Below are 25,922 nucleotides of genomic sequence, written 5' to 3'. Positions count from 1 at the left end.
TTTTTTTTTTTTTTGTTTTGCATAGGGAAATACCTTAGTTCCCTCTACCTGCTGCCTTAGTGGCTCTATGTGGTAGACAGTAGAGATGGTAAGAGAGCACTCTATGCCTCCCAGTTTTCCATGTTGATCAAAAGTTACCCCTCCTGCTGGTTCTTACTGCTAACTCACATGGCTATAGTAGAAAAAAAATCAAGGATCATTTCTTCCTTTTCCTATCAATTATTCCTTTCTACTTAGGTCTTCTCTATCCTGTTCCATAAAGATTATCCATGCATATCACCACAATGGCCAATGAATATATTTTATGATCCAATGGATCTGATTTGAAAGATGTGAGTGCATGCACATTGACCCAAGCCAGGAGATTCAGCATGGATATTGCCTGGAAGAAAATTGGATTCCCTCCTGCTGGCAGTGGAGCCAGAATTGAATTGGCACTGCTTGCACTCTGAACTATACATCAAAGCATAGGAGGTGGAGCCTACAAGGCCCAAGGTGTTTTAAGGGAGAGAAATTTCAAAAATGCTTGGAAGAAATGATGGGCATTTGCATTTCTTTTTCTTTTTTTTTTTCTTATTAGATCTACACCACTAACTTGGAAGTAAATACTGCTCGATATACATATAGATGCAATTTTCAAGAAGCTATTTTACTGCACATATTTTATGCAAATTTACACATGTACATTGTTTGTCTTTGAAAATTAGTAAATGCATAGTATATTCACTGAAAACCTCCACGTTATTTGTACCTGTCTTTGTGTGCTGGTGGAGAAGGGGAAAACAGCACACATGCATTTCAAATCAAATATATGCATGTAGTTTTCATTCCCTCACCTCAACATGCCCACATGAATGCATATTTTATCCCACAGCAGCAAGTGCTCAAGTTATGTAACCCGCAAAAAATGTACCTACTACCCACATATGAAGAAGGCAATTTTCATTCAGGAAGTTACTCACTTAAATGCCTTTAAAATTTTCTCCCAGCTTCCTTTATCTCCCATTACCTCTGCTGCCCATTTAGGATAAGATGTAGTTAGGTTCCTTCCCATTTTATATTTTTGGGAAAAATACTACTTGTAAATTTTTGTGGGCAGGGAGCCATTATACCTGTCTGTAATATGCCTACCCTGCTGTGATTTAGAGGGCTCTATCAAAGCCGAAAAGAAAAAGAAAAATGAAATTATCTAAGCAGATTTTATTCAAAATCTGACACTGCTTTTCATAACTTTTCTAAAAACGCTCTGTACTTCCCTGTTTCTGAAGCTATAAATGAAAGGATTAATAAGGGGAGTCACTGTACTATAAATAATGAACACTACTTTATCTTGATCTAAAATATACTTTGATGTGGGGTGCATGTATATATATGTGACTGTCCCAAAAAAAATACTGACCACGGTCAAGTGGGAGGTGCAGGTGGAGAAGGCTTTGCGTCTGCCTTCTGCAGTACGGATCCTCAGGATGGTGGTGATGATATAACCGTATGATATCAAGGTTAGCAAAAAGGAACCAAGAATCACAGATCCACCAAATATGGAAAGTACAATTTCATTGACATAAGTGTCAGAGCAGGAGAGCTTCAATAGTGGGGGAATGTCACAGATGAAATGATTAATTATATTAGTTTTACAGAATGGTAGACGTGATGTAAGTATGGTGTGTACCAAGCCATTCACAAATCCAATGAATCCTGAAATGGCTGCCAGTCGAAGACACACCCAACTGTTCATAATGACTGAATAGTGCAGGGGGCTACATATTGCCACATACCGATCATATGCCATGACAGTAAGGAGAATACACTCTGTGCCTCCCAAAGAAACAAAGAAATACAACTGTGTCAAACAACCAGCAAAGGATATTGTTTTACTCTCTTGCAAGAAGTTGGCCAACATTTTGGGGACAGTAGTTGTAGTGTACCAGATTTCCACCAATGCCAAGAAAGAAAGGAAAAAGTACATGGGAGAATGAAGACATGAATTCAACCTTATAATCAATATGATGGTGGCATTGCCAGCAAGAGTCATCAGGTAAATAACAGCAAAGATCAGAAAGAGTAATGCATTTAGTAGTGGAGTATCTACCAGTGCAAGGAAAACAAATTCCGTTACCCTAGTTTGGTTTGTATTTTCCATGAATTTTTCCTGAAGTGTTAAAAAGAATAAACTGCAAAACAGGAATGAGAGGTCTAAAGGTATTGCAATGGTATTTTTTGTATAATTTAGGGATACTAAGGAATTACACCGAATCCAACAATTCAAGCTCAAGCAAGAAGATATAGATGTTAATGAATTGAGTCACCATGGTTTAAAAGTAATATCTCGACCTTGGGATTTGGCAAGCTTCATGAATCCTTGAACTGAGTACTGTGCTCAGACATTCCATTTGCAATCTCAGTGGAAAGCATCAGAGAATCTGATGGTCTGACATCAAAATGGTGTGATGATTGTAATAAACCTATCAGAGGAGAAAAACACAAGAAATAAATATAAAAACATTGTTGATCCTGTTGGAGAATAAGGAAAATAAGGGTTTCATTTAATAATGTTATTTGTCTGTCCTGTGAAAGTGCTTTCCCCTTAAGAATTCCTTTTTCCCCTAACAATTTTAAGTTAGACAGAACTGTGCAGCATTCCATTGGATTAATCTCCAAAAGCTGAACCAATTTTCTGAAGCCAGCTGAGGTACAGTTAAGAGCTGAAAGGCAGAAGGAAAGGTGGTTATAGCTAAGAGAGAGAGAGATAAGCTGATGGACAGTGACTCTTTCAGCAGGATGGGATACCATCTCCACCCAAGACAAGACAAACTAATCAAGTATCGCTAGTCAAATGACTCACGGATCATAGTCCATAGATTCTAAAGTTTGGATTAATCTCCCCTTGCTTTTTCCTCTCTTGAAAATCTGACTCCATTGACACCCCCACCCCCCTTTCTATTTTAATTATCCCATCACTTCCATCTCCCCCGCTGTCTCTCTGGTTCTTATCATTTAAATCATGGTACCAGTTCAGCATTCAACCTTTATTAAACAAAAAATCAGATGTTACAGTTACTAAGAAATGTGCACATCCATCTGCATTAAATAATTTGCTGCCCAGTTCTAGGACCAATATCAATGGCTATTAGCATGGATTAAGAAATTTAGAGTTTCTGGAAAATATCCTTTTAACAAGAATATTCTCTGATTCTTCCCTGCCTCTTGTTTATAACATAATATGATCAATCCATATATATGTTTTAGTTACTTTAGTAATCCACAAGCCCTGAAAAACTTTAAATTTATTGAATATTCCTCATACATATTATTAGAAAGTGCAATATGCAGAAGATAAATAGTTTATTTGTCTTACCAATAGTTAAGGGAATAACTTCTCAGCACCCTGTACTTCTGGTATATAATTGTTATGTCATTGACCTTTATATGAGTTTTTACTTTCAACAACACCAATATTGCATGCCTAGACTGTATCTTTTATTAGATTATTTCAAAGGTATAATTGCTTATGACTGTCATGACTCCTGGGATATAACCAAAAGGGATTCATTACTAATTAATCTTGCTACACATGTATACACTAATTAAAATATTAAACTGTATCATTATATATATTGAATTAATAATACTTTATACAAGGGTTTAAAAGTTCACCTTAAGTGCATTAGTAGCACTCTTAACTACAAACTGAAGAAGGTAGATGATCATGGTAATACTTTATTTCATTGCATAGTTACTTTGAATTATTTTATTCTTATATCATTATACATCACTTTTAAGGGATAATCTATTTCCCCATATATAAAAAAAAAAAGAGGAACAACCATAGTGAATGAGGCCCTCAATGTTCTTTAGAGTGTCATTAACTCCCATTGTAGATTGTGGGAAAGCAGTCCTGTGCTTTTTCCCTTTATGTCTATGTATCAGTATCCCAGACCATGGAAGTCGGGGCCCTCAGTTGTCATCTGAACCTAATTCCCCTTTTCCCTCTGCCATTTAAGCGGGGAACAATCTTGCAGTTGCAATAAAAGCATTAAAGCATATTGGTTAAGGGTAGTAAACTCCATACCTTCTGCTAAGGGCAGAAGTAACCATTGTACCAGCAAGTTATCCCCCTGCACACTTATCTCATTTCCATCCTCTAGGCTTTAGAGATCCACAGTGTTTATCCCATGCCATTTTGAATTCTTTGACTGTTTTCTTCTTCACCACCTCCTCCAGAAGGGCATTCCAAGCCTCCACCACCCTCTTCATGAAGAAATATTGCCTGATGTTGGTCTGAATCATGCCCCCCTGGAGTTTCATTTCTCAAGAAAATGTAAAACAAAAATACAGCAGTCCTGCCAAGACAGATGGGTCTGGATCAACCCAGTAGGTGGCCTCCACTGTCTTCTGACCCTGCCACAACCCTTGGCAAGATTCTGGGGCCCAGGCCTACCCATATTGGCCTAGCAAGTACAGCTTGTATCTCCCCAGGCCCCAATGACCACCAAGAAAATGTAGATGGAGCTGGGGATCTCTCCCTAGCTTCCCCTTACCAATTTTATAAGAACATAAAAATTGCCATGCTGGGTCAGACCAAAGTCCTATGAGTCAGCATCCTGTCTCCGATGGCGGCCAGATCAGGTTGCAAGTACCTGGCAGATCCCATAAAGTAGATCTAATTTCTGTCACTAGCTCCCAGAGATAGCAATAGGCTTCTATAGTCTGCCTGGAACTTGTCCAAACCTCTTTTAAACCCTGCTCTGCTAGTCACCTTAATTACTTTCTCTGGCAACAGATTCCACAGCTTGATGGTGCACTGAGTGAAAGAATACTTCCTCCAATTTGTTTTGAATCTGTTGGTTGTTAGTTTCATCGAATATCCCTTTGTTTTAGCATTATTTGTAGGGGTAATAACCCTTCTTTATTTACCCATTCTTTCCCACTTATGATTTTGATAAACATCTATCATGTCTCCTCTTGGTCATCTCTTTTTCAAGCTGAAGAGCCCTTTCCATCCCTTTCTCGTTTTTCTTGACCTCTGCACCTTTTCTATTTCTGCTATGTCTTTCTTGTGATGTGATGACCAGAACTGCCCACACAGTACTCAGCCCGGCGAGGAGAAAGGAGCTGGAGCAATACATCAAGTCACTCCTGCACCTGCCATAGCTCTTTAAAAATAATGCCGGACCCGAGAGCTGTGCCAAAGGGATATCACAATGGCACCCATGTCGCCAATCTCAGGGCTAGCCAGTGTCATTTTCTTGTACAGCCATACATTTGTATGAGTGTCCCAAAGTGGCAAATATCTATGTATTATTATAATTTCTGAGCTGGATGATTCAGTATGGTTTATTTTTCATATGGATGACCACATTAAAGTAGTGATCTCACGGGGATTTCACCTAATATGTTTGCCCTTTTGAAACTAGATGTCCCCCTTTGTATCTCATACTGTATTTCATTCTGGTGTTGATACATTGATGACATAGTCATGATTTGTATGGGTAGTTTTTTTTTCCTCTGAATTATTTTTTTTAATGGTTGAACTGTTATACTCATTTGAAGTTCACTCACACCCTCAGCACAGTAATTTTCTTTTTTTAGATATTACTGTATACAATTTATTTTTTTTCCATTTATTGAAAACTGTTCAATAAAAACACATTGCTGAATTTTGCATTTTTAACTTTTATGAGACCTATGATTTGAAAAATATAAGGGAAAAATTGGCTCGCTGGATAATCCAGCCACGTTGAGTGAAACTGTCCTTTACTGAGTAAAGGTTCCCATGTATGATGGTCTCTTTAATAGCTCTGTTACCCTTGGTTATCTTTTGAAGAATTTTTCATGTAGCCATCTTCACCATTGGAAAGCTAATCTTTCAATGGCTTTGCCAGTGGCTGTGTTTGCAGTGATTTATTAAATTTTAAACCTCTTGCAGTGTTAACTAACCAGTGTAGTACCAGCGCTACTAGCTGTGCCACAGCACCCAAGATAGAGAGGTTGTTTTAACTCTCAGTGTCTGAGTCTGTGTGTGTACATTCACAAAGAGAGCAGTCTGTGCCAGTCACCACCACCACAGGTATAGCCAGCCACTTTATGGATTAATTTAATGTGTTACTTCATTTAATACTAGTGTACAGCCGTATACTTACACACATATTAGAGCATTATACCATTCTTTCCTTTTTCTGTGCACATGCACTGTGCTAGTCAGCAGAGCAAAATACTAAAATAGTTCTACTGAGGTGCATTCTCTTTGTGTGTTGTTCAACGTTATATACAGAATGATCACTGTAGTCACACAAGTGTCAGTATGTCACACAGACATCCACTTCATTTGAAGAAATAAATATTAATTTAAAACATCTTTTGTCCAGTACTGCAGTAGATCAGATTCCATTATATCGGGCAAAGGTACTAGAGGATGCTGGACCCTTGCAGTTGTTGGTAGGAGATTTGCTAGCAAGACAACCAAAATAAAGAGGAATTTTTTCAAATCCAAAATGTCATCATTTTATTTTATTTATTTATTTATTATTTTTATATACCGACATTCGATCTGAGATATCACATCGGTTTACATTCAGGTACTGTAGTTGAGTCCCTATCCCCAGAGGGCTTACAATCTAAGTTTTGTACCTGAGGCAATGGAGGGTAAAGTGACTTTCCCAAGGTCACAAGGAGCGACAGCAGGACTCGAACCCTGGTCTCATGGTTCGTAGCCCACTGCTCTAACTACTAGGAGAAGCAGGCATGTCAAGCCGCAAAAAATTGAAATTTGGGGAGGATATGCCAGTTCCATCAGTGTCTCAGCCAGAGCCTGTTGTGTCAGAGGAGAGGGAAAGGGAAAGCACTGGTAGCAGCTCCTGCAGAGTACATCCACCAAGACCTTTAGAAGTACAAATACAAATGGTGAAACCTAAAGCACCAGCAGCATAATCTCTTAGTGAAGCAGTGGCCGTACAAGCAGTTTTGTCATCCTCTTCCTCTGAATCAGAGCTTGATGAATCTCCCTTCAAAGGATTTCCTGAAGCAGAGATGAGAGAAGCATTAGACAAAGACCCAAATTTAGGAGGCTTAGTCAGTACCATGCTAGCTTCCACTTCACTGACAGAGGAGAGACAGGCAGGAGCTAATGTTGGTGAGGGAGAGCAGGCCACACTGACAGTGCAGGAAGAGAGGATGAGTGAATCCTCTGCCCCAGTTCCTCAGGCTCCATCCGTCTTCACCGCCACTTCAGTCAGCAGTGTCATCAACCCCAAAGGATGCAGAAAGAGGCAAGGGATCATGAAAGAAATCTGTGATCTGGAGCCATTTTCAAATCAGGGAGGACCCAAACTTTGTGTATTGTAACTAGGGATATGAATCGTGTGCTCGATCGTTTTAATGATCGGGTTCGGCTGGGGGGGGGGGAAATCTGATCGTTAGAGATGTGAATTGGGATCAGTTCCGATTCCAATTCACATCACTAATTTTTTTTAGTGAGGCCCGCGCCGATAAAAAAAACCCCACCCCGACCCTTTAAAATTACCCCTTAGCCTCCTCCACTCTCCAGACACCCCCCCGCCAAAACTTTTAACACATACCTGGTGGTCCAGGGGGGCCGCGGGGAGCGATCTCCCGTTCCCAGGCCTTCAGCTGCACTAAAAGAAAATGGCGCCGATGGCCCTTTGCCCTTACCATGTGACAGGGTATCCATGCCATTGGCCAGTCCCTGTCACATGGTAGGAGCACTGGATGGCCGGCGCCAGCTTTCGCACTGAATAGCGCCACCGTGAAAGGTGGCGCTATTCGGTGCGCTACTGCCGACGATAATGTTAGAAACATTATAGCTGGCAGCAAAAACACCACCAACTCCGCCCCTCCCCGCCTGACTCCTCCCCTTCCCACCCGACTCCTCCACTCCCTGCCCTGACTCCTCCCCTCCCCCTAATTTACATCATATTGCATGCGAAAATGCCCTTTTCGCATGCGATATGGCCTTAGCTCGTGCGTTAGGGCACTAACACACGCGATAAGGGTTTAGAAAATAACCCCCATAGTAACATAGTAAAATTGTAGTTGATGGCAGAAAAAAAATACAATTGGACCATATAGTCGGCTCAGTTTTGACATCTGGACCAAAATCAGAACAGCTGCTAACCATGTTGAAGTCTACAAAGAATTCAAGCATAACTGGAGGGATATGCATGGGTTTTTCTTTTATTTATTTATTTATTTATTTATTTAATTTCTTTTACTATACCGATGCTCAAGACTAGGTCTTATCGTACCGGTTTACAATGTAACTGAGGGGAAACCAATTAACATCAAGGTAGAAAGTAAAGTTACATTAAACAGGGAGCATAAAACCTGGGCAATGGAAGACAGTACAGAGTTTAAACTAAGAAACAATTAGAGAGAGATAAATATATAAATCAACAAAAACTGTAAGATACAAAAACATAGGTTTATCCTAGGCAGTTATGAACTGCCTAGGATGAACAAGGTTACCAGAATCAAGTTATAAGTCATGAACAAGGTTACCAGAATCAAGTGGCCTTCCATTTATTATGCATTTATCAAGATGTGTGCTGGCCAAATATCTCTGAAACCCTAAACTTCTTAATGTAATAAAAAATGTACTTAAACAACTTTTGCAGTAACTCCAATAATGGGCTCTTTGTTAATGAAAGTAAACGTTTTTTTTTTAAGTCAATGCAAATCCTGCCCCCCAAAAAAATTTGTTTTATGTACTATGCATTTTTTAAATATGTTCTTCATCCTTATCTACTCACAGTTAATTAACAGATGCTTTTTAATAAGCTTTTGCAAACTGAGACAAATTAGAAGTCTCAACTATCACAATACTTTTCAGAAGAACATAGTGTATATAGCCAAATTGTAAATGAAATTTCCTTTCAACCCAGAATTGCTACTGCTTGTATAATCATAAGATGCTGTGCATAAACACAGAATAGGAACCCGGGAAGAAACATACTGTGGCAGGTAGTTTCCAAAAAGTGCTTTAAATCTTGATAAAGTGTAATTACAATGATTATCCATGCAGAAAGGTTAGCAGCAATTAAAAAAAAATTGAAAATGTACAGGGTTCATAGCAAAATATAAAAGTACAATTCACTGAAATTATTTCATTGCTTTGACCAACATAGATAGTCCCAAGCTTTAGGAAAAAGTGGGGCTCCAAGTGCTTGAAAGTCAGTTTGCATGATCTTGAAAGAATTTAATTGAGAACTAAATTGTCAAAAGCATGCAGCCATGCAAATGTTTGACAGAAACCAAGGTAGAATTTCAAAGGGAGCTAGATGCCCAGTCTTGCTTTTGGAACACCCTCACCCACCCTCATTTAAATACATAAGATGATATTGACATGTTAGTACTTAATTAAACAGTCCATTTCTTCTAACAGGGTCAGGTCCAGAGTTTGCTTAATTTTTCTGTCCAATCATTCTTTTGAGAGCCCCATGCATGTCTTTATTCCTTAAGCTGTAGATGATGGGGTTTAGCATGGGAGTGACAATTCCATACAGCACAGGAATCACTCGATCCTGATCCAAGGAATAGGTTGATGTGGGTCGAAGGTATGTAAAGATAATAGTCCCAAAAAACATGCTGACGACAGTGAGATGAGAAGCACAGGTGGAGAATGCCTTCAGCCTTCCCTGAGATGAGCGGATTTTTATTATTGCAGATATAATATAAATGTAAGACAGCAGCGTGAACAGGAAAGAACCCAGTATGACTGACCCACCAGAAGAGTAGACCACGAGTTCATTAATGTGGGTATCTGCACAAGCCAACTCTAACATGGGTGGGATATCGCAGAAGAAGTGGTTTATTTGGTTTGACCCACAGAAAGGTAATCGGAAGGTGAAAACGGTGTGCGCCAGGGAGTTCAAACAAGCGAGGACCCAGGACGCAGTGGCAAGCAGAATGCACGCTCTCCTGTTCATGATGCTGGTGTAATGCAAAGGCTTGCAGATCGCCACATAGCGGTCGTAAGCCATCACTGCCAGAAGAAGACACTCTACACCACCTAGAGATATAAAAGAGTATAACTGAGCAACGCACCCAGCGAAAGAGATGGTTTTAACCTGAAGCAAGAAGTTCACCAGCATTTTGGGCACAGTGGTGGATGTAAAACAGATGTCCAGGAAGGAGAGGTTGCGGAGAAAAAAATACATGGGGGAGTTGAAGCATGAGAAAAGGCTGATGGTTAAAATTATTATCATGTTTCCCATCAGTGTTATTAAGTAGATAACCAAAAACACCCCAAACAGGATTATCTCCTGCTCATGTGAATTTGTAAGTCCAAGGAGGATAAATTCTGTCACGAATGATTGATTTCTTTTCTCCATTTATTTCACCTATAAGCAAAGGACATTTGCAATTACAATTAAAATAATAGAATGTGTTTCCCTTTGAATGAATTCAGGGCAACTTTAAGTATATTGAATTCCAGGTAAGAAAAAAAAAAAGGATAATTTTATTCAATTTGTTTTCTATCTGTTTTAAACAAAATTTTGCTTTCTTAGTTGTGTGTTCGTGTTTGCTTATCAAATTTTTAAAATGATCATCCTTTCTCGACTACTTTATCTGTTCATGATGCTTCCAGAGAGAGTTTCTTCCAATTTATTTTTTTTTAGCAAGAGCTACAAAAAATGCCTTTTACCACTTAGGCCTGGATTCTCTAAGGTCACAGACCTTAGAGAATCCGGCGGTAATGGGGGGCGGGGGGGGCCCTTACCTTACCTTTCGCCATCAGCGATGTCACCGCAGCGTCGGCCCCGGTGCCGCCCCGACGTCCTCCCTTCCGATGCCGACGCCACCCAGAACCCGCCCCGATTTAGGTATCGCACGCGAAAACTCCCTTTTCGCGAGCGATACCTTTAGAGAATGACCCTCTTAGACTCGTATCATACATGTAGCACTTATAGGACCTTTAAAACCAGAGATGATTTGGGATTTCCAGGTCTGTAGGTTTGTTATTAGGCTGCTGTACTTGGAAGACTTTAGGAATGGCAGAGTGACCCTCCTCCTCCTCATCATCATCATCTGTGTTGTTAGCATGACATGAAACCGGGTCTCTCAAAACCACCTTGGTTTCACGATTTGTAAGTAATCCTTCAGTACTGCAGGGTGACCACAGTTTCCCTTTGCTATAGGACAAAAATACCCCCAATAAACTATGCTTAAATTCTAGACAGTTTTGCATGACATGGGATTATTTAATCAACTGATCCCTTCCAAGAAACCTATTATACAGATATTGTCCAGACAAAATTAAATCACATTAATTTGAACATGCTCAATGATGTTTTGTTTTTTTTTGAGAAATGAAATCTCTCTGCAAACAAAAAAAAAATAGATCAGAAAAAAGAATTTCACTTTTCCAATAATTTACTCTTAAATGGCTTTTTTTCTTACTCCAATATAAGTAGCATACGATATTGGGAAAAACATGTCTTAGACCTTGTGCTTTTTCATCCATTTGAAACCTACTCCAATATTGTGCACTGCCTTTTATTGCACTGGAGGTCCAAGGCTGAGGCACCATGTTCCCTCATGTATGCTTAATTAGGGGAGGGTTCCCCATTCTTAGTCCTGTATCCTTTTAACCTAGCCATCAGAGCTACCCTAGTCAAATAATTTCTAAATTGTTTTACCCAATTACAAATTTCTTCACAAATAGACCTGGTATGCATCAACAAATACATTCATTACAGGGCTTACTTGATTCATATAAATTACATTTCCAATTTATGTGGGAAAGATTAATACAATGCATTATATCTTTCATATGTCATTGCATTGCTCTCTTCTAATATCTTTATGTACTGTAGGGTGCTTTGCAGTTCACAATGCACTTTCTTTGGACAAGGGAAAAAATACATATAATTATATTGTGTATTATAATTTGGGGCCACATAATCCTTTCCTTATATCTCTGTAGCAATTACTTATTTCACCCAAATAAAATAATATGTTTTCTAAAGTAAACAAACTCTAAAACAGCAATCAATACACCTTAGTCACACATAGACATAATCCAACATCAAACATCAAAGAAGAAAAAGCTTGGATATAAAGCATAATGTTAGATAGATAGATAGATATACACACATATGTGTCATATAAAGTGAGATTTACTTGCCGCTGAAGTTATTGGGTACAATTTATGCAATGCAATAACTCTCCTGGATGAGTCAACATGAAGACGACTAGACAATCACTTCATGTGAAATAAATGACCAATGCAACTTCCCCCTTCCCCCATCCAATCAGGCTACTCCTTTAACTGTATTGGTGACACTGGCGAAATAAATCTTTAGCACACAATAGAGAACTGAAATGCATACATACACATAAATATATAAACATTTTATATATATTGGATTCTAAATAGAATGAATTCAGAACCAGATAGAGGAGTTGCGATACAATCTTGAACCTTTTATCTTCCAGTGTTGGACATACCCTAATGGCTAAGTTGTAACATTTTTAATTTTAGGAAACATTTTCCAATTTATTTAACTTTTGTATCCATTATTTTTATCCTGTTATTCATTGGTCTTCTAGCCATTAACATTCTTCTTTACACTTCCTATTAACAAATGATATACATACTGATAAAACATATGTTTTTTCCTTATTGAAATATCATCCCCTATTTGAGATCAGCCTCACTGTCTATTCTTCCATTGACTTTAAACTCTTCCTTAAGAAGCACCTATTTAAGTATGTAAAGTATGTTAAAATTGAATTTAAAAAAATTGGCACCAAAAATATAGACAAGATGTCTACAGTCAGTGTCCATTTTATTTTCTGTTACGATGGGCTCTAATTATGGGTTCAGCTCAGTTTTAATTCTGTCTTTAGACCTGTTTCCAGGCTCAGTGGGGTGCCATAATCCAGTGTGCACTATTGTGAGTCAGTGTGTCACCGTGTATGTGTATCTGTGTTTGTGTTTGTATGTGTGTCTGTGTGTGTGAGTGATGGAGTGAGAGAGAGAGAGAGAGAGAGAGAGAGGGAGAAAACTGGACAAAGCTCCTTGAATTTAGTTGGAAGCCAGGATTTGATATGCAAACATTCAACTCAAACAATTCTAGATTTGCTCAGATTGGTTTTCCTTTATGCTAATATGTACAGATTCAAGTCATACAAAATATGCCTTATGCATGCAATCCCCTGTGTTCTCAAGTAAAATGAGGTAAAGTTTGGATAGTAAAGAGTAAACACTTCTGAAATTGTAATACACAGCTGCCTTACCAACTATCAATGTGTTTTTTTTGTTTGCAACACAATCATTCTTGCTTAAACTATTAGGCAAATATTAGGAAGTAACACTGTCAACACTCTCACTGTACTTTAAAATAAGGGCAAGCTGTAAATGGCACACGTGAAATTCTGAATTGGATTTTCAAATAGTTGTTTGCTCTGCTTTTTAACTATGCCATTCTATCAATTTTATTTGATCTTATATTTCTATCTCCTCTCTGTCTCCCACATGCTGTCTGCTGAATGATTTAAAGGGTTTGAATGGACATGTTCTAGAGAGGGTCTTTATCACCTAATTTGTATTTTTTGAAAGAGAGAGAGGGAAAGAGAAAAGATGGCAGATCAATAAACAAATTGTTATACCGTACTATTCCTAATTATCTAGAGGAATCTGATATGGTCATCAGTCTGAATGTCACCCTAAAATAACTCATATCTTTATCACCAAGAAATGTAAAGACCAGTTAGAAAAGGGAAGATGCTGAAAACAGAAGAGTTTATCAAATAAAACCTGAGACACAATTCAAGCAAGCTTAGCGGTGGTAAGAGAAAGGGAGGAAGATGGCTGGAGACTGAGTGGGGGTCTGTGGTGACACAGTAGGTAGGGAGAACTTGGCAGCCTGAGCAGGCTAAGAAGCCCTATCAGATGACAGAAGTGATCATGAAGAATGATCCTACATGACTGAAGATGACATTTAATTTTGAGTTTAGCAAATATTAAACTCACTAAGAAATCACTGTTTTGGTCATTATCATATCTACTGTATAATCTAACCAGCATCTTCAATTGAAACAGAACTGTCTAGGGTTAAAAGTAGTGATGAAGTTTGCGTATGAAAATTCCTTCCCTTGGAAGTTTGTTGGACAAGGCATTCTATGAAATAAGTGCTATTCCATATTGCATTTCCTGCTGAAAAATATGGTTACAATATAAGGGAGCAGTTAACATATAAGTGAAGAATGAAGTGCTATTGACACTCACAAATGGTTTTCCCTGAGGAAACCCAGTAAGGGAAATTTGAGAAGACCATATCATTTTTGGCATTAAGAGAATCGCAATTGTTATTAGGGATGTGAATCGTTTTTCTAACAAATTGAAATATCGTACGATATTTCTAAATTTGTTAGAAATCGGTTAAAAGAAAGAAGCAATCAATTTTACCCCCGATTTTTCATAACAAAAAACCGTTTATTTTTGTTATTTTTTGCTATTTTTGTTAGTGCGTGCTAACTCCCGATAGCGTGCACTAACCTGAAAAATGATTTTTCACTAAATAAAATAGGGGAAATGCAGGAAAACAATTTTTTTCCCGCGGCCAGATGATGCCAAAAGCGGGAACGATTGGGCACCCGATTCACATCCCTAATTGTTATACCATGACATTCAGGGAAATAGCAAAAAATTCTATATGTATGCTGACCTTAATCATTTAGTTTACCAATAAGGTAATGTGACAAAGCAAATAGTCAGTTTTGGAAAGCTTCAGTGAAACATTAACTTTGGGGAAAGTATAAATTCAGTGATGTAATCACATAAACGAAAAAGATACTTTTTTGCCAACAAAAAGATTGAAACCTAGATGATCTGTACAACATATCCAATTAGTTGTAGTGTGCAAAAGGTCATATGAACTGATTTTTCATCCTGAAGAAAAATGTTTCTAATACAAGAGAATTTGAATATGAGAAAGTAAAAATAGGGGGCCCAATATTCAGCTGGCAGATAGCTGGATAAGTAGAAACATCTGGCTAATGAATATCCGCTTGAGTTCAGCAACCACTAGATAGCCAGACAAGTCACTTATTCAGTCATTTCTAAGCCAGGGAACTTTGTGGGCAGGCAGTAGGTGGATCAGGGTGGCATTATTTAGCCGGCTAAGTTGCAATATATATGTGGATATTCAGCAACATAGCCATGCTGCTGAATATCCTTGTAAGTATAGCTAGATAAGTGTTACATATATATAGAGAGAGGTATCAATAATTATCAATAAAATAGCTTCTTCTTAGATAGTGAGATTGATTTTTTTTTTTTTAGCAATAGCAGGTATGGTGTTCCAGTTATCTCTTTGCTCAGCCTTTATCTTTGTTTCACCCTTGTTTCCAGCTATTGAGTATTTTTAATGATGTGATCCCAGCCTGATCTCTGCTTTCCTTATATCTCTTGTGCCCTTTCTCATACCTGCTCCTACTAGATTAGCTGATTTGCTCCCAGACCCTCCGAGTACATGATCACCAGATCTCATTCCCTTTTGACCACATATTCCACCAGAGTCCTTCTACCTCCCTTCTTCTCTTGATTTCTTTTATCTGAGATCACATCCTTCCAGCCAAACTTCAGAATTATTCTGTAACACCAATTTCAAGCACATGCATCTCCTTTATTATTATCTGTACTGCAAACCCATGTTTCATTTCCCCATTCTACCCCTGAGATTGCTGTCTGCCTTAAGTGACCTGTTCTTTACCTTTAAATCTAAACTCCTCGTAAAAAAAAAAAAAAAACCTCCTTACACTCATAGAATATTTGCTCATTTCTTCTTTTAATTTCTGTTAAACACTTTCCATCTTTTGTGATCTAGTTCTAGTTTGTTCAGTATATTCTTTTGTTGGTTGTCTTACTTTTCAACTTCCTGTTATTTAAGCTCATTTTATAAACTTTGCAGATTACACATAATATAAAAATAAACTGAATAAATAAATACTCTCTTATCTCCTGTAGGCCTTCTTTCATAGCTCCATTAGTACTGCATTTGGTAATTATCCCATTTAAATTTTCCTGGATATGCAGACAACTGAAACTACAGTATGCCATATCAATGTGCATCATATTAATGTGGGCAGGAAAAGGCTATAACAGATATTTTTTTACAAAAAGGCATGCATTAATTACTTCAGTAGATGTTCTAAGTCATTTGATAGTCCGTTTGATAAAATCCTGGAACTTTACATGCTAAGTTTTGGATACTGAGATTTGATAAGCAAGGGTCTCTTGAAATACAGATGTTAAACTTTAGAATATTCTGTCAACTATATGCACGCCCATCTCCTTTCCTCTGATAGAATATTTATTTATTTTTATTTATTTAGCATTTGTTTATATACCGAGGTACAGCTGACATAGCCTTCACTCCGGTTTACATTATAACAAACCAGTTACATTTAAATTCATAACAGTGTGACAGAGAATGAATCAGAACATTAACTTAATAAAAGACAATAAATACATTGAACAATACATTGAACAATAGATATGAGTGTAAGCAACACTTGAAGTTGACGGTTGATACCGTTAATGAGAAGAAAAGGTTTCTGCAAGATAGGACGAAAGACAGAAGGAGGGGATTGCTGGCATAAAAAGAACGTGAAGGTGGATATGAAAAAGATTTATGTTCTGTTGTGATATGTGATATGTGTTGTGTTGCTTATGTGATACACGAAATGCAATATGGAAGGCTTTAGGACCAATGCAGTGCACATTTACAAGACACAAGCTACACAGGGAATTCATTTAATTGGGGGTTTTTTAATTGATTTATTTATCAGACTTGCATCTTTGTGAACATACCTGTGCTCTGGTTTTCAGTTGCTTTGTTGACTGCATTGAGATTAAGCCATTCTATCTCACCTATTTATCATTCTTGGCAATTCACATGTGAATTGAAACAGCTGCTGTTTCTCCATGCTAGCATCTAACATCTGCTTTGAAAATGCCTTCTAGAATATTTAAATGTGATTCATCGTTCTCTCTTTTTTTTTTTTTTTTTTTACAATATAACAATCAAATCCAAGCTATTAAGAGCTAAGTAGCTACTGCATAGGATGCACGTTGAGTTTCTGACACTGAAAGTCCCTGAACACCTCTGCTTCCCAACAGACCTTTTAGGTGTGTTCAGCATTGGCTAGAATCAGATACTGCTTCTTTTAGTGCCAAATGGTCTATTTAGCTTAATATATCAGCCTATATAATCTCTAGGGCCAGGAAAGAATTAATTAGCCTCAATTCTCAATCCTAAAGTATATTCTCACTTTACACATGGGCCAGTGTTTCCTAACATTGTGACTTCTTCCTACATCTGATCAAGAAATAATATAACTACTGAGTATGACATTGCTTAATATTTCTTTATTCTGATATCATGAACAGTTATTCCAGAGCACCCTTGTTGATGCAGCTCAAGAAGGGAATCAATAATACACCTTTTCAATTTCCCAAGCAGTGGAGATATTCATCAGTTATTTCCAATTGTTAGTACAAAAGTCTTCAAGAGTTTAGGACATGCACAAATGGAGTTCCAGCTGGCATATTGGTCCTCGAAAAAATGTATTTTCAGCAGATTGTATATTACCTTCTTTTTATTTATTTATTTCTTTGCTTTTATATACCAACATTCATTGGGATGTATCACATCGGTTTACATGTTAATGTGGAGAAATATCACATATCTCATATCACAATTTAGTCCACCCCTTCAATTTTTCTAGATATTTATTCTCGCTTTTAACATGCCGAACATTTACCCACGTCCTGTTGACGAGTTATTATTATTATTATTATCTATGTAATATTTAATTCTTATTATTTATACATATATGTTATATGTTATATGCCATATGTTATACGTTATATGTTAAGAAAACGCTGTTCAATGTAACGCCTTTGTTGCGAAAGTTTTGTTATATGTAAACCGACCTGATTCGATAATTGTATTGAGAATGTCGGTATATAAAAATCCGAAATAAATAAATAAATAAATAAATAGTAGGATGAACGTGTCTTACTATTTTTACATGGAACGGAGGCGCATCAACAGTTAATACAATTACATTTTAACAGTGGTGAACATTGAAAAGAATTGATTCAAACAGCTCAACAGGGTAATAACTATAGTTACACAGGGAGGTAGGCATCTCTATTTACATAGGGGAAATCTGTACTTAGGAGGAATATGGGGCTTATTGAGGTACACAGGCATGTCAAAAGGTTAAGTAGGATTGTGATGTTTCCATTTTATTATGGGGTTGGGATGGGGAGGATAGGGGGGAATTGGGCTTGAGGGCTGAAAAGCTTTTTGGAATAGCCAGGTTTTTAGGTTTTTTTTCAAAGACTGGGTGGAAGTCTCCAATCTGAGTTGTTCAGGGAGTGTGTTTCACAAGGAAGGGCCCGCTATTGATATGGAGCGTTCTCTGGTTGCAGTGAGGTGTGCTTGTTTGGCGGAGGGTATGTTTAGCAGGCCGGTGGTTTTAGACCTGAGGTTTCTTTGGGTGTGATGATGGTGGAGGGCATCTTTTAGCCATTCTGTGTTTTTATTGTGTATTGATTTGTGTAGTAGGGTGAGGGCTTTGTATTGGGTTCTGTGGTAAGGAGGATGGGTGTGATATGGGCGGAGCAACTACTGTTAGGGATCTGGCTGCTGCATTTTGGAATAGTTGCAGGGGTTTGAGGGTGGATGAAGGGAGCCCAAGTAGAAGGGAGTTGCAGTAGTCCTGTTTGGAGAATAAGAGAGATTGAAGTACTGTCCTGTAGTCTTGATTGAAGAGGAGGGACTTGATTTTCTTGAGGACTTGTAGCTTGAAGTAGCCATCTTTTATTGTTGTGGTGATATGTTTTTTTAGGTTGAGCTCGGAGTCCAATGTAATGCTTAGGTCTTTTACTTCGGTAATGCATCTGCTGGGTGGTTGGGTGGGTGTGGGAACTTGGATGTTCTTTGTGTGGTGCTTGTTTGCTATGTATAGTATTTCAGACCAAAGCAAAAATTCTCCAGCAATGTTGCAGCTCTCTTTTGTCTTCAGGTGTGTTATCATTGTGATCTGAAGGAGGACTTTATAAATATCCCAAAACCCATGTGTACTACCCTTGGATAATTCATAGATTAATCCACAAAAAAGAGTTCTAGTTTATTTTTTAAAATCCAGCATTCAGGATAGCAACTGGCCTTTAACCTTTATAATAATTTATTTTACTAGAATATAAAATTTGGGCAATATAAGTATAATCACCAAATTGACTGCTCATAATTGCAGCATGCTAATGACTTGGTTTAAGGACAATGACACCGATCATTTAGACAAAGTGATGTAACCCCACAATGATATATTATTGTGCAGAGTTTCCCAAACCTATCCTAGTGACCCTAACCATAGTTGGATTTTCAAGATATCTAGAATGAATATGCACAAGATAAATTTGCTGATATATAAGAAACCCAGTATATGCATATTTATTTCATACCAATTCATTGTGGATATCTTGAAAACCTGACCGGCTGTGGTGTTCCCGGTATAGGTTTTAGAAGCCCTGCTTTAGTGACTGTTAATCAGAAAAATGAATCTTGAATCTGTCCAGTAGGTGTCAGTCATGTGCAATGGCTGGAACTCCTTCCCCCAAGACCTAAGAGAATTGTTTCCGAAAAAATCGGTATGCGCTTTAATTATTGCACAATATGTTAGTACTTTATAAGTGACTTTACTTTTTTAAAAAAGCTGTATCAAGGTGTGTAATTAAACAAGACTATGAATGACTCTTTAGATCAGCATGTTCAGAAAAGGCTTTTAGATTGGTAATTGTTCCTACTGAAATTATTTGCATATACATGGGAAGTTCTGTGTTTTCTCATGGGGTCATCAGATCAGAGCTTTGTCAATAGAAGGACAATTCTTAAAGTTATTTACATGGATAAATAATTCTCGTATGTTATTAACATGTCTGAAAACTGCTTTCCCTCAATAACACTAAAAGTATGCAAGTTTTCTGGCCAGATTTAGAGAAGGAATTCCCCAGGGACATGTTTAGGTCGGGGAGGAAAATATCGCACATAGGGGGTCATTCCTCAAAATGTGTTAGGGCCTTATCACAGGCGTTAGGGCCTTAACACCCTCTATAATGCCCTAATGCCTATGATCAATAATGCATCACAGGATGAGTATGCAAATTTTCAATTTTTTTCCTGAATGAGAGGAGTTTGGGTATAGTTTATTAAAATGAGGAGTGTTTAGCATTGCGTGTGATAGTGCAAAGCATGTTATCACAGGTTTTAATGTCGGAAATAACTACACCTTTTTTCCTGGCATTATGCTGTGCGATATGTCTAAAAAGGGATTTGCACTAAAATTGTAAATCCCATTTTGGGCAGGAGAGGGGGAGGGGGAGAGAGAGCCTGAGCCTCTGTGGGGACACACACATATTACTCAACTTTTTATGCCACTGTAGTTAATAATATACTGCTTTTCTGTACATCCTCCAACATAATATCATGGGGATATTGTCAGAGGAAACAAAAGGTTAAAAAAAAAAAATTAAAATTTTTTAAAAAGTGTGCCAGAGGTCAGGTTAGGAAAAGGGACGCTCAATTAGAGTGTTTATTTTCCTAACCCATGGCTGGGCCCAGGTTAGGAAAAACGGATGCTCGTAAAATTGGGCATCCATTTTCCTAACTCTTTACAGCCACCTGACAGCTACCTCTCCTGGGCGCCACTGCCAAGGAGGCGCGAGGGGTGCATATTTCTCCTCATTCAAATATTCTGTCATGTGCCCAGGAGAGGTGGCTGAGTGTGCATTAGGAAAGCGGGCACTCGATAAGGAGAAGGAAAATTGACTGATCTGAACAATTGTGAAAAGAACTGGTGGAGGATCTTCTGTGATTGTGTTAATATTTTCTTGAGTCATATATGCCTCATACTAAAAGAAAGGGGAGATTGAGAGGTGAGACAATAAGATCACCAGCAATGGACCCTCGGCAATCACAGATTCCCGGTTTCTTTTCAATGGCTGGAACCTCAACACCGGAGAGCTTGGTCACTGGGGGGTTGGTGGGAGAGCGACCACCACCCCCCTTGACCTTAGATGTTACCCTTAGCCCTGGATCTCCAAAGAAGCCATCTCACCCCAGAGAAATTAGAATGTCATCACCAGCAATGGTAGAGACAGTAGATTTATTACAACCATTACAAGAACGAAATGGGGTGGGAGCTACTGCTGTGGAGGAGAGAGAAGAACAATTAAGAGCTCTTACTGATTCTAGTATTGTTGTGAAATCTGACTCTATTTGTTTGGAAGGAATTTGGTCTACCTTGAAATCAATTGAAAATTCAATAAAGGTTCTTTCTCAAATTACTTTAGAAACTAAACAAACACTGACTAACAATCACTTAATTGCTAAGTTTAATGAACAAATGCAATTACTTGAAAACAAAATTACATCTTTAGAACAAAAGCAAGTAAAGTTGATTGTTTCAGAAAATAATACCTCCAAAAGATTAGAATTAGTAGAAAATTCATTAAGAGCTCATAACTTGAGAATAGTAAATTTTCCAGTAATTAAAGATATTTCACCATTAAATCTCTTTAAAACTTATATGCAGCAAGTTTTAAAAATCCCCGAAGCAGCACTTCCAGTAGTGGTTAAGGCTTATTACCTTCATCAGGCAAACCAGGTAGAGGTACCAAGTGAAGCTCTGAATATAACAGATATATTAGAGCATTCTTTTGAATTAGAAATCTCACATAGAAAGCCATTGTTTATTTCTTTCACTTTTTTATCAGAGAGAAGTAATATACTTCGTCTATTTTTTAGGAATAGACAGGAAAAATTTTATGGTTTTCCGATCTGGGTTTACCCTGATGTGATAAAACAGACACAACAACGTCGAAAGGAATTTTTGCTGATGAGGAAACAAGTAATCGTTAGGAGCCCGTTTTACATTAAAATACCCTTGTAGGGCCTGTATATTTTATAAAAGTAATAATTATATATTTCTTGAACCCATACAATTAAAAGAGTTCTTGACTGCACATCCTCCCCAAGTATCTGCAGCAGTATTGGAATAAATAAATATGGGTTCATAGTATTGTTCAGTTAATCAGTCATGTTAGCATTATATGCAAATTGTTATTTCCTGATTTACGCTACATTGTGTTATCTCCTTATTATCTTATAATTATGATGCCATAAAGTATTAGGAAATATATGTTAATGTTAGATTTTTCCTTTGTTTGATTCCTTGCTTTAGACATCAATTTTTCTGTATAAGAATATCTTCTTGGTATAATTAAAAAATTGAAAATAAAGAATTAAAAAAAAAAAAAGGAAAGCGGGCACTCAACACTAAGCACCTGTTTTCACGCGGTTTTATTGTATCGGCCTGTAAGTTAGCCAGATAAGTAGCTCCTCACAGTTATACCCAAGAATGCCTCTTTTTTATCCAGCTAAATTTTAGTCCGATAATGATTTATCTGGCTAAAATCTAGCTGGATAAGAGGCTGAGATATTCAAAGTCATTTAGATGTATAACAAAGTTATACTTCTAACTTTGTTATACATCTAAATGACTTTGAATATCTCTCTCTTTGCATTTTGATAGTAGTAATAATGACAGTTTGTTTTTTTAGAAAAGTGTGGAAGATCTTTGACTCTCTTTTAAGCACTGAGACTTATCTTTTCATTTTGTGGTAGCATTTGACAATTCATTTCTTTTATTATTTGCGAATTGTTTCTGGATGAATGCTTTTTTCTTTTGTTTTATTAAGAATGTTACTTTGTGAGCTGCTTTGGATTTTGATATAGCAGAATATATTAAAAAAATTGCAAATAAATAAATAAATACATTACTTTGTGCCAATGACAAGTTTCAAAGAGAGAATACACATCTACTTTCTCTTTGAAAATTGGTTCAAACAATTCCACAGTAAGAAGTTCTGAAAAATTTTGTTCCATTTCAGACAGTCTTGAAATTGCCTCCTATAACTTCCCAGTCATTTTTCTGAGAGCCCCAACTATTTCTCTGTTCCTTAAGCTGTAGATGATAGGGTTAAGCATGGGAACGAAGATGCCATATAACACAGGAAGCAGTCTATCTCTGTCCAAGGAATAGTTTGATGTGGGTCGTAAGTATGTAAAGCTGCCAGGTCCAAAATACAAACCAACAATAGAAAGGTGAGAGGCACAAGTAGAGAAGGCCTTCAATCGTCCATTAACAGAGCGGATTTTTATTATTGCAATTATAATGTAAATATAAGATAGCATTATGAAAAGGAAAGAACCCATTATGACTGACCCACCAGAAGAGTAGAGCACAATTTCATTGACATGGGTATCTGCACAGGCCAACTTTAGTATGGGAGGGATATCACAGAAAAAGTGGTTTACTTGGTTTGACCCACAAAAAGGTAAGTGGAAAGTAAATACAGTTTGTACCATAGAGTTTAAACATGCGAAGACCCAAGACATGGCCATGAGCAGGAGACACACTCTCCTGTTCATTATGGTGGTATAATGCAAAGGCTTACAGATTGCCACATAGCGGTCATAAGCCATCACTGTCAAAAGAAGACACTCTGCACCAGCCAGAGCTATAAAAGAGTACAACTGAGCAATGCACCCAACGAAAGAGATGGTTTTAACCTGAACCATGAAGTTCATCAGCATTTTGGGCACAGTGGTAGATGTAAAACAGATGTCCATGATGGAGAGGTTGCAGAGGAAAAAATACATGGGGGAATTGAAGCATGAGAAAAGGATAGTGCTTACTATTATTACCAGGTTACCCCCTAATGTAATGAGATAAAAAATTAAAAATGTCCAAAAGAGTATTATTTCTTCCTTATGAGAGTGTGTAAGCCCCAGGAGGATAAATTCAGTGACCAATGTTTTATTTCCACTCATCATTTGGTAATCTGTAAGGAATGAAATAGCAAAGAGAAATTAAGGTAAAATATGAAATAAGCAATGATTGACAAGAATATGATGTACACTGAAAAGAAATTTCAAAAGCATGCTTACAAACTATTTTCCATCTAAGATGAACAGGGGACCACGGTATACTTTTCTCTTCCATGAAATGCACTCCAGGTATTTGCCGCTTGAACAGCACAGACCAGTGAGTCGCAAAGACAATGGATCCCTGTGCAGTTCAAGCTGCAAAATAGCTGGAGCTTTCCTGGTTGGGGGGGAGAAAGATGTTGGTGGTTACCTATGAAAATAAAAGACAAGGATATATGGAATATATCCTTGCCTTATATATAAAAGACAAGGATATATGGAATAGACTCAATCTAAATTTTTTTTTTTTAAAAGATTGAATATTTTAACATAAAACACAATAAGATAAAAATATGTATTGCAACATAGTCAAAATGCTAGAAACCTGACATGGCCATCTTTCTACATGTACCCCTGAAAATTTACAAAATGTAGAACCACTCAATCAAAGGAATGATAGCAATGGCACTTATCTTCTTGAGCAAGTGTTTGAAGTGAACCTGCTAAGCGAGGGAGTGAGACAAACCAGCAGTGATTTTTTTTTTTTTTTAATTAAGAGACATAAATCTTTTGTATTGAAGGAGTTATTCAGAGACTGGCTGGTAACAGCTGGTGTGTCACTACCGAGAAAATAAGTATCAGTGACAGCTAGGATCTACGGCCCTATGTGGGGTTGAAACTGAGCAGATTAGATGGTCCAAAATGGTCCCTTATTAGGGATATGCAACCAGAAATTATTTTTGTTCATTTTAGGGTTTGTTTGTTTTTCCATATAAGTTTTGTATTCTGTTTAGTGCATACTGAATGAAAATAGTGTTCTCTACATCCATTTAGTGTACACTATTTTGATTTAGTGAGTGCTAATTGTTTTATAGCACACTAAAAATTGAAAACAAAATTTTTTCAGATAATAGAAGAACTAGGGAGCACTTCATAAAATTAGCAAGTAACACATTTAAAAGAAGTCAGAGAAAATTCTTCACTTAAGACAAGCTCTGGATATGATTAAGGCAGTTAGCTTAGCTGGGTTTAAAAAAGGTTGGACAAGTTCCTGGAGGAGAAGTCCATGAACTATTAATCAAGTTGACTTAGGGAATTGTCACTGCTTATTATAGCATTAATAGCATGGAACCTATTTAATTTTTGGGTACTTGCCAGGTACTTGTGTCCTGGATTTGGCGACTATTGGAAACAGGATGGTGGACTTAATGGACCCTCAGTCTGATCCAGTATAGCAATTTCTTCCTGTGTTCTTTTGTTCAAATGTACATTCCTAGTCCTTATATGCTAACTAGGGATGTGAATCGTGTCCTCGATCGTCTTAACGATCGATTTCGGCTGGGAGGGGGAGGGAATCGTATTGTTGCCATTTGGGGGGGTAAAATATCGTGAAAAATCGTGAAAATCGTTAAAAAATCGAAAAATCGAAAAATCGAAAAACCGGCACATTAAAACCCCCTAAAACCCACCCCCGACCCTTTAAATTAAATCCCCCACCCCCAAATAACTTAAATAACCTGCGGGTCCAGCGGCGGTCCGGAACGGCAGCGGTCCGGAACGGGCTCCTGCTCCTGCATCTTGTCGTCTTCGGCCGGCGCCATTTTCCAAAATGGCGCTGAAAAATGGCGGCGGCCATAGACGAAAAAGATTGGACGGCAGGAGGTCCTTCCGGACCCCCGCTGGACTTTTGGCAAGTCTCGTGGGGGTCAGGAGGCCCCCCACAAGCTGGCCAAAAGTTCCTGGAGGTCCAGCGGGGGTCAGGGAGCGATTTCCCGCCGCGAATCGTTTTCGTACGGAAAATGGCGCCGGCAGGAGATCGACTGCAGGAGGTCGTTCAGCGAGGCGCCGGAACCCTCGCTGAACGACCTCCTGCAGTCGATCTCCTGCCGGCGCCATTTT

General features: G+C 37.9%; 3 protein-coding genes across 3 annotated transcripts; all 3 read right to left on the bottom strand.

The window, feature by feature from the left end:
• Positions 1–1,204: 1,204 nt before the first annotated feature.
• LOC115077321 (olfactory receptor 1020-like) lies at positions 1,205–2,140 on the bottom strand. The gene has a single exon (XM_029579612.1). It carries the CDS (start codon positions 2,138–2,140, stop codon positions 1,205–1,207), a length of 936 nt encoding a protein of 311 aa, XP_029435472.1.
• Positions 2,141–9,416: 7,276 nt separating this feature from the next.
• Positions 9,417–10,346, bottom strand: LOC115077320 (olfactory receptor 5V1-like). Its single transcript, XM_029579611.1, has one exon. The coding sequence runs from the start codon at positions 10,344–10,346 to the stop codon at positions 9,417–9,419; it is 930 nt and encodes a 309-aa protein (XP_029435471.1).
• A 12,657-nt stretch (positions 10,347–23,003) lies between these two features.
• Positions 23,004–23,930, bottom strand: LOC115077319 (olfactory receptor 5V1-like). Its single transcript, XM_029579610.1, has one exon. The coding sequence runs from the start codon at positions 23,928–23,930 to the stop codon at positions 23,004–23,006; it is 927 nt and encodes a 308-aa protein (XP_029435470.1).
• Positions 23,931–25,922: the final 1,992 nt, after the last annotated feature.

Source organism: Rhinatrema bivittatum, chromosome 16 (genome assembly GCF_901001135.1).
Source record: "Rhinatrema bivittatum chromosome 16, aRhiBiv1.1, whole genome shotgun sequence".
Classification (NCBI taxonomy): Eukaryota; Metazoa; Chordata; class Amphibia; order Gymnophiona; family Rhinatrematidae; genus Rhinatrema; species Rhinatrema bivittatum.
This window is presented reverse-complemented; position numbering and strand designations above follow the sequence as displayed.